This window comes from Marmota flaviventris, chromosome 6 (assembly GCF_047511675.1).
Source record: "Marmota flaviventris isolate mMarFla1 chromosome 6, mMarFla1.hap1, whole genome shotgun sequence".
Lineage (NCBI taxonomy): Eukaryota > Metazoa > Chordata > Mammalia > Rodentia > Sciuridae > Marmota > Marmota flaviventris.
In genome coordinates, this window is record NC_092503.1 from 117,556,059 (window position 1) to 117,565,191 (window position 9,133).

Below are 9,133 nucleotides of genomic sequence, written 5' to 3' on the forward strand. Positions count from 1 at the left end.
TTTATCAGTTTGTAATTCTGTACTTAATCATTGTCTCCCTTACCAGACTGTAAGCTCCAATTTAGACTTCTCCAGTCACCACTTTACCCCCAGTGCCTAAAGATGTTGGTAGGTAACTGGAGCACAATAGTTGTTATTATTGGATGGAAGTGTGATGAAAAGTAGAGATGCTGGAAAGACCAGAGGGAAGAGAACTAATATTTATTAATTATTTATAATATGCAGGCTTTGTTAGTGCTTTATGTGTATTATTGAATCCTAAGAATAATCCTTTTTATTAATATAATTCAGTAACAAAATCCACTCATTTAAAGTATAAAACTCAGTGGTTTTTAGTATATTTACTAGTTGGTGCAACCATTATCACTGTCTAATCCTAAGATGTTTTCATCACCCCAGAAAGAATGCTATGTCCCTTAGCAGTCACTGTCAATTCCTCCCTCTTCCCCCCCACAGGAAACTACTAATTTGCTTTCTGTCTGTATGGATTTGCCTATTCTGACATTTTATATAAATAGAATCAAACATATCCAAATGGAAGCCAGTCTTTTGTGTCTGGCTTCTTTCATTGTTTTCGAGGTTCATCCTATTATCCTTCATTCCTTCTTAATATTCATTGTATGGATAAACACATTTTGTTTATCCACTCATCAGATGGTGGTCATTTGGGTTGTTTTTGCTTTTTGGCTATTATGCAGCTTTGAACATTTGTGTGCAAAGTTTTTATGAACATATGTATATTTTCAGGGTTTTTTTAATGAATTTTTATACCTTTATTTTATTAACTTATTTTTATATGATGCTGAAGATCAAACCCAATGCCTCACCCATGTGAGGCAAGATCCTTAACACTGAGCCACAACCCCAACCCATGTTCTCAATTTTACTGTGTATATATATACCTAGGGGTAGAATTACTGGATCATATGATAACTATGATTAACTATATGGAACTGCTAGACTGTTTCCATTGTCTAAGTGTTCCAATTTCTTCACATGCTAACCAACACTTTTTTTTGTTTTTTGGGTTTTTTTAATATTTATTTTTTTAGTTGTAGTTGGACACAATACCTTTATTCCATTCATTTATTTTTATGGTGCTAAGGATGGAGCCCAGGGCCCCACGCATGCTAGGCAAGCGCTCTACTGCTAAGCCACAATCCCAGCCCCCAAACCAACACGTTTAATTGTTCATCTTTTTATTGTAACCCTGCTAGTAAGTGGATTTTGATTGGCATTTTCTTAATAATTAATGATGGTGAGTATTTTTATATGCTAATTGCCATATACATATCTTCTTTGCAGAGATGTCTATTCAAATTGCCTGTTTTTAAAATTGAGTAAGTAAGGGCTGAGGGTCTGGCTCAGTCATAGAGCACATGCTTAGGGGGACTAGGGCTATGTCTGTCTGCCCACCTAGGATCCCCAGGCAGGTGACACACTGTGGAGGAGGGTAATTTACCTTTTCCATCTGCCTTGTAGTCATCAGGGAGGAGCTTGTCCTGCCGGTAGCCCAAAACAAAAGCCAAGAAGGAGAGGATGAGGGCATCGCCGATGCTGAGGATGGCCAGCATGAAGGCCCAGCGGATGGTACAGTGGCCCAGAGTGTACTTGCCTGTCTGCTCCCCACACATGCGTCGCACCTCACTTGAGTCCCAGCCGTCTGGGTAGACCAAGCAGCCTATCATTAAACCTGTGGCTAAGGGGGAAAAAAGGGTAAAGATGATGTCATGCTAGGGGTGTCAGCTCCCTACCTCCCACTTTGAATTACTCTTATTTTGTCACCTCCCTGGTCTTTGCATTAGCCTTGAGAGGAACATTAGGCAGCTTCTACCATTCTTCTTGTAAAACACAAGTGAAAAAAATGGGCTCCAAAATCTAAAAGCAGCTGGTCCCTGAGACCCAGCAGTCAGAGGCAGAGGCAAAGAACTGAGCTCTTTGGCCAGGGTGACATCTGTCACTGCATTAGGTAGTCCTACTAGCCCCTCAGCTTATCTCTTCATCTTGGATTCAAGGAGGCACTGCTTGCCCTGGCTCCAAAACCCTCTCAAATCTAGTCCCAGTGGCTTAGGGAGCTTGAGTCAGTCAGATCACAAGTTTAAAGCCAGCCTCAGCAACTTAGCGAGGCCCTGTCTCAAAATTAAAAAAAAAAATAAAAATGGGCTTGGGATGTAGCTCAGTGGCTAAGGACCCCTGGGTTCAATCCCTGGGAGGATGGGGGTGGGGGATCCAGCCCAGAGAACTTATCTCTCTGAAAATATATATTGTTCATATTTCAACATCTCAACATCTCGGAAATTAGTATAATAAGAAAACATTAGTCCATAGTTTTGATTAGCAGTATTTTCCCTTTTTACAGTATACAGCATAATAATGTGTCCTGTAACTCAGAGATATTAGATTCAGTGACTACAAGAAGGCTTTCCAAGCCCCAATGCATGCTTTCTTCATGAACCTTCCATGTGAGCAAACAGGTTCCTCCTCCCCCATACCTAGTACTGCACAGTGCAGCTGCTCACACTTGCCTGAATTTAAAAATCCCCTGGAATATTCATTTTAAGTGCTGGAACTCAGGCCAAGGTTGGGCTCAAGAATCCTTGTTGTTAGAAGCACTGTTCCAGGCAATTCTTTCCATAGGAGAGGTGGAAAACACTAGACCAGGCTGCCTGGATTTCAAGCCCACTGTTTTTTGCTAATTAGCTGTGTGACTTGAAGCAAGCTGCTTAAACGTTTTTTTTTGTTTTGTTTTGTTTTGTTTTGTTTTGCCTGAGTTTCCTTATCTGTAAAATGGAGATAATATCGCCTATGTGTTGGGGTTATAGCAAGCTTAAATTTAGTTAATAATGGAAAGGAACTTGGGCCAGGCACAACATGAGGCATTCCATGAGGGTTAGCTACTGGGCACAGCTACTCAGTGTCCTACTGACTTGGCATTGACAAGGCAGCCTATCATTAAATTTTATTTTCCCCTTCTTCCCCCAATTTCTTCCATACCTTCCATGAAACCACTTTTCCCACATTAGCTTCAATAGGGTGAAGCATAGACAGGTGACATAATCCTAGAATGTGACCAGGGTGATCCCAACCACAATTGCCGTGCAGGCAGGGCCTTTATCTGTGCCACTTTCCCACCCTTGACCCTCTTTCCACAAGCTCAGGGGCCCCCTAGTCCCAAAACCATACCCTACCCAGAAGATGTTCAAAGAAGTATCTCATGCAAGCAAAAGTTACATTCCTTGGATCCAGCTTGTTCTTACAAGGAAAGTAAGTGGATCAAACATATGATGTAAAGACCAGGGTCCCCCCTCCTCACCTAAATATATTAACCTTCCTTTGATTTTTTATAAGATTTTAAAAATAATTTATACAGCTCTTAAAGGAATCACAAAAAAATTCATGTACTATCTTGATCATGACAAAAATTGCATAAAGTAAGCCAAATATTAATATCCCCCCTTTTACAGATTTGAAAATTGAGGTCTCAGAGAAATCAGGCAGCTTTCTCAGTCATCCAGCTGTAGTACTTCCTTCTGATTTTCCTGACTTCTTTTTTCTTTTTGGTACTGGGGATTAAACCCAGGGGGACTCAACTACTGAGCCACATCTCAGCCCTTTTATTTATTTATTTTTAAATAAATTTGAGACAGGGCCTTGCTACATTACCTAGAGTGGCTGGCTTTGGACTTGTGATCCTCCTGCCTCAGCCTCCAGAGCCACTGGGATTACAGGCGTGTGTCACCACACCTGGCCTGACTTCAAAATTAATTCCTTCCACACTAGATTGTGACATTTATCCAAAGGGCTGAATGTATTTAGTGGTGACATTTCAGACTTCTTGACAAACTGAAAAGTGTTCAGGAAGACACTTAGGGTAAGGGAGAGGGAATCTTTCCACAGCAATTTGGTAAAATGTATAGCCCACCCTTGGCTGGTTGGCATGGCCTCTAGTTTAAGCAGCATCCTACAAATGCTGAAGGCACAGGTGAAAGTGGAAAGAAACTGCTCTTTTAGACTTCTCTTTCTCCCCAAAACTCTCCCCACAATCCCCTTCCCTGTCTATAAAATTTCCTATAGGGGTTCTGTAAAAGAATCCAAAGCTTCTGGCTTGGAAACAGGTTGTTGTTACTGTGGATGGGTGGGTTGCACCCCATCTATCCACCCCTGGTTCTGTGCATAGTTGGGGGACTATCCCATTTGTGTGTCTCAGAGCTCTAAAGAGACTAATACCTGACTCAAAGCAGGGTTGTGAGGAATAAGTATAGTCATGTAAAGAAAACACCAGTGTCTGGTACATGGTGAAAGGCCAATGATGTTAATTCTTGCTATTGTTATTGGCAATTCCTTCTGATGGAAGCCATGTTGCAGGATGTGGGCATCATAAGATATTCACACATATTTCCAGTACAAGGTAGGATTGTACTTCCTTGCCCCACTCTCTTGAGGTTATGCAAGGCCACATGAACTCCTTTGATCAATAAATGAGCAGAAATGTGTGCACTGCTAAGCTAGAGAATTTAACTGCTGGTGGGAGACTTTCCAGAGCTCTCTTTCCCTCTGCACATGTCAATGACAAGTGATGCTTTTTCAGCCTGGGGTTCAAAAGGAGAGAAGAACAATAAGCGTAGTGCCCCCAACTGATCCTCCGTGGGCAGGTAATATAAGCAAGAAATAAACCTCTGTTTCAAGCCACTAAGACTTAGGAATTATTACTGTAACAACATTTCCTATCTTACTGAAGAGGTTGTTTTCTATTTTGCACATTTACTGAGTACCTACCATGTACTAGGTACTGTGCTAGGTGTTTTGCATGCATAATATCATCTCACCTGCACAAGAACCCCATTAAGGCATGGGGGCAGAAAAGATGGTGGAATGAGACGAGCATCATTACCCTAGGTCTGTGTGCACATATGTATGTCTACATCGTGTACAACCAGAGAAATGAAAAGTTGTGCTCCATTTGTGTACAATGAATCGAAATGCATTCTGCTGTCATGTATAACTAGTTAGAACAAATTAAAAAAAAGAACCCCATTCCTGTTGCTACATTCTATGGATTAGTACAATAGACTGAATGTTTATGTTCCAAAAATCCATATATTAAAATTCTAACTCCAAATGTAGCAGTTATTACAAGATGGGGCTTTTCGGAACTAATTAGATCATGAAGATGGAACTCTCATGAATGGGATTAGTGCCCTTACAAAAAAAGATCTAAAGAACCTTCTTGCCCTCTTTCCATTTTTGAGGACAAGGACAAAGTTAGCAGTTTGCAATGGAAGAGGGCTCTCACCAGAACCAGGCTGGGTTGGCACCCTGATCTCAGGCATCTAGCTTCCTAAACTGTGATAAATAAATTTCTGTTGTTTAAGCCCCCTGGGCTCAGATGATTTGTTGTAGCAGCCCAAATTGACTAAGACATGAGCTTACCAAGACCCAGAGAAGACAAGCAACTTGACTTGCCTATGGCTTTAGGAGCTAGGACCATATTCAGCCTATACCTGGCCTCCAGATGCTCAACTAATATTATTAAGCTACAACCCCACATTGCCTCGTTAATCAGATCTTTTATCCCTGCTCTAACACTTCCCTGCTCCCAGCCTAGTGGGCAAAGTTAAGCGAACTTGTTTAGGTTTCTGTAAATTAATGTGTCTCCCAGCTGCTTGCTGTGGGGTGCACTCCCTCCTTATTCTCCTCTCTTTGGCTCATCCTTCCTTCTCCAACACAGCGGAATGGAACACGATACCACCTTTGCCTTCTCCAAAGGTAAATGTTTCATACGATTGCACCTGGCTACCTCTGCTATCAGTGTCACTAGTTCTGTGACCCAGATAGGGTCTGACTCAAATAGCCTGCTGACACCTCCCCCACCCAGGCCTTCCTGGTACTGCTCAGCAAATGGCACCTGTTGCAGACATTGGGGTGAGGGGTGGGCAGCACTGGGAATAAAAGAGGAATGGTGTGTCTCCAGCATTCCATCACCCTGATGGAGAACCAGCTGGCAGGCACATCAGAGTCCGTGCTATTCCTCTTTGGCACAGAACTGCTATCTATATCTTCAGTCCTCTCTTTTATGTTTTCTTTCTTTCCATCTTTATTTTCTCTTCATCCGCAACCCTTTTTTATTTTGAGATAGGGTCTCATTAAGTTGCTGAATCTGGTCTCAAACTTGTGATCCTCCTGCCTCAGTCTTCTAAGACCCTGGGACTTCATGTGTATGCCATCATACCTGGCTCCCCTTCTTTCTTGATATGGCCACCCTCTATTCTTGTCTCCATTACCCACCAAATTTTGCCTCACTCCTGTCCTGGTCTCTCCCTCATCATATAAAGAGACTACAGAGGAGAGGGAGAGAGTGGGGATATCTAGAAGAGGTTCTGAAGTCAGGTTAGTGGCCTGGGTATAAGACTGGGAATCAAGAATCTACCCCCAAAGACAAGTTACCCACCAGCAGTCTTAACTGTTAAATGTAAAAATATTCACTTCCTGGGTTGTGATGAGGCTCTCCAGATGAAATATGTGAAAGTATCTTGTAAATCATTTTACTTATATAAATATGAGTCTCAAAAAGAGTGTCGTTGAGGGCTAGGGTTGTGGCTCAGTGGTAGAGTGATTGCCTAGCATGCTTGAGGCCCTGGGTTTAATTTTCAGCACCACATTAAAATAAATAAATAAGAATAAAGATATTGTGTCCATCTACAAACTAAAAAAAAAAAAAGAATGTCTTTTGGAGTATGTCTAGTTTTGGGGGACCTGATGCTTTATCTCTCCTACTTCTCAGTTGCCAGCTGATTGCCAAGTCTGACCCTCTCTCTCAGACCTAGATTCCTCATCTGCAGTTGCTGGTGGGATATAGCTCTCTGGGGACCCCTCCAACTCTGCACTATGTGTTTGGTGGTCTGGGATTCAGATTCCTGTTTCATTTTCTCCTGAGATAACACCTCATCCCGTTCTAACCAAAGATGTTGGGAGTTCCGCTCTAGTCTGCAGTCCCCAGCACTGTTCCTGAACATCCCAGCATGGACAGTCTGTGCCTTGGGATAGACAGGGATGAAGGGACCAAAGGCCACAGAAAAGATCTTGGTCCATCTCTTCCTGGGCTCTAGAGGAGAAAACAAAACAAAACAAAAAAACAGGTGACCCAGAGGAGAAAAACACCAATAAGCCTGCGTGGACCAGGAGCAGGAAAAAGGGGAGGAAAATCCTTGCCTCGGGTCACCACAAATGGCTGCCTATCTCATATAGTTTTAAAGGACCCTGGACAGCCTCCCTCCACCTCACAAAATATTGCTCCATTTGCTGCCTCAAGTATGAAATCCTACACTGAGGGAACAATGATTCACTCTACAATGAGAAAGGGGAGTTTTGATGAAAGTTTCTAAGGGAGAGATCACACATGGTGTAATAGTTACACTCCAAAATACATGGCTGACCTTAGAAATGCCAATCAGTACTATTTAGGGTTGGAGAGAGGGCAGGAATGTGAGTACTGATAAGTGAGATAGAACAAATGCCCAGAAGTGGGAGATGAGGGCATCTAGAATGGTGACCCACATCACAATTTTGCGCCAGGGCTGAGTCCTATTCCCACAGGGCTGACAGTGGACGCTTCCTTCTTTCTTCTTCCTGGAGCTGCAACAACCTCTCAAAGTATGGTGTCCTGGGAGTCAGGACACCTGAGTTCTCTTACCAGGAGCTGTGTGCTCCTGCTCAAGTCACTGCTGTCAGGAAAGATAAGACCATCTTTGTAATATATGAAGTTTGAAAAGTTTGGTCTCTGAAGTCCTTTATGCTTCAATCATTAAGATTCCCTGTTCAGAATCTAAACAGATAGTTAAGTAGAAGACCCGGAGCCTCCACACAAGGTGGGATGATGTAGCCATGGCTGTGGCCTGCCCTCCCATCAACCCCGCTCGCTCACCTGCAGCCAGCTGCATCCACGCACAGATCTTGTAGACAGTGGCCGAGTTGCAGATGAAGAACAGACTGAAACAGATGATGGAGCCAATGATGAGGAACATGGCCAAGGCCACGAAGAACATGGCTGTCTTGAAGGCTCTGGAAGGGATGGAGGAGAAGTCCAGAGGGCCGCCCTTGCAGATGAGCTCGGAAGAGAGCACGTTGCCCACGCAGTAGGAGAAAAGGCCGAAGTAGCCCGCCTGGGGCGTATTGACGCTGTCACCGATCCAGTAGGGCTGGATGAAGAGGGCCATGACCAGCACGGAAAAGCAGATGGTGAGCGTGCCCCACATCACACCCACCGCCCGCGAGTTCCGCACATAGTTGGTGTGGTAGATCTTGGCTGCCTCCTGGGCGGGCAGCAGCTTCACCATGGTGAAGGCAGCAGGCCTTGGACCAGGCGCCTGTGGGCTGCCAGGCGGAGGCTATGTGGATGGAGGCCCAGAAGTGAGTCACTCCTCAGTGGGGCTTGGAAAGGAGGCTGAGGTCGGGGCACAAGGTGAGAATCCTTCCAGCGCAGGCGGGGAAGAGGCTTAACTGGACAAGGGTGGCCTTGGCGTCCTCAGGTGAGGTTTGCCAGGTGCCTGTCTCTGCTCTAACCCGCCTATCTCCGGTGTTCTGCCTCCTCTCAAGGTCCTGCTGGCGCCACCCTGTCCCCTCCCGTTTTTCCAGTTCAGAGCTCCAGAGAGTACCGCCCCCTTCGCCGGGCCGGGCCCTGCCCTCCTCCCTCTGGCAGAGAGCGTCGTTTCAGCACCGCGGCCAGCGCCCCGGGGCTCCGGGAGGGGGTGGAGCCGGACGGCCGAGTCGGGGGCGGGGCTGACCCGGCGGGGTGGAGCCGGGAGCCACCCGACCCCGCGCGCCCCCTGCGGGGACCTAAGACCCCTCTCACCCTCCTGCAGCCAACAGGAATTGGGAGGGCTGGGCTGTGGCTGCCACGTTTCTCTGCTCAGTTCCAATCGCAAAACGGCTTCTCCCACAAAAAGCCCCGACCACACACTACCCACCCGGGTCTGGCTCCCCGTCGCCCTCCCGGAGTCCCCAACCCCCACCGCCAGAGGTCAGCAAAATCTTTCCTGGTTATGTTTTCTGGTCCCTTTCGTTCAGTCAACAATTGCAAAGAGCCTAGTTAGTATGCATTAAGCTTGTGTTGGAGGATAACTTCCAAGCAAAAGCC

The 9,133-nt window shown here is 45.2% G+C and overlaps 1 protein-coding gene across 1 annotated transcript; it reads right to left on the reverse strand.

Annotated features, from left to right (window-relative positions):
* Positions 1-1,364: 1,364 nt before the first annotated feature.
* Lhfpl5 (LHFPL tetraspan subfamily member 5) lies at positions 1,365-8,333 on the reverse strand. Its single transcript, XM_027943751.2, has 2 exons — positions 7,922-8,333; positions 1,365-1,699 (listed from the first exon to the last, which is right to left on the reverse strand). Exons 1-2 carry the CDS (start codon positions 8,331-8,333, stop codon positions 1,365-1,367), a joined length of 747 nt encoding a protein of 248 aa, XP_027799552.2.
* Positions 8,334-9,133: the final 800 nt, after the last annotated feature.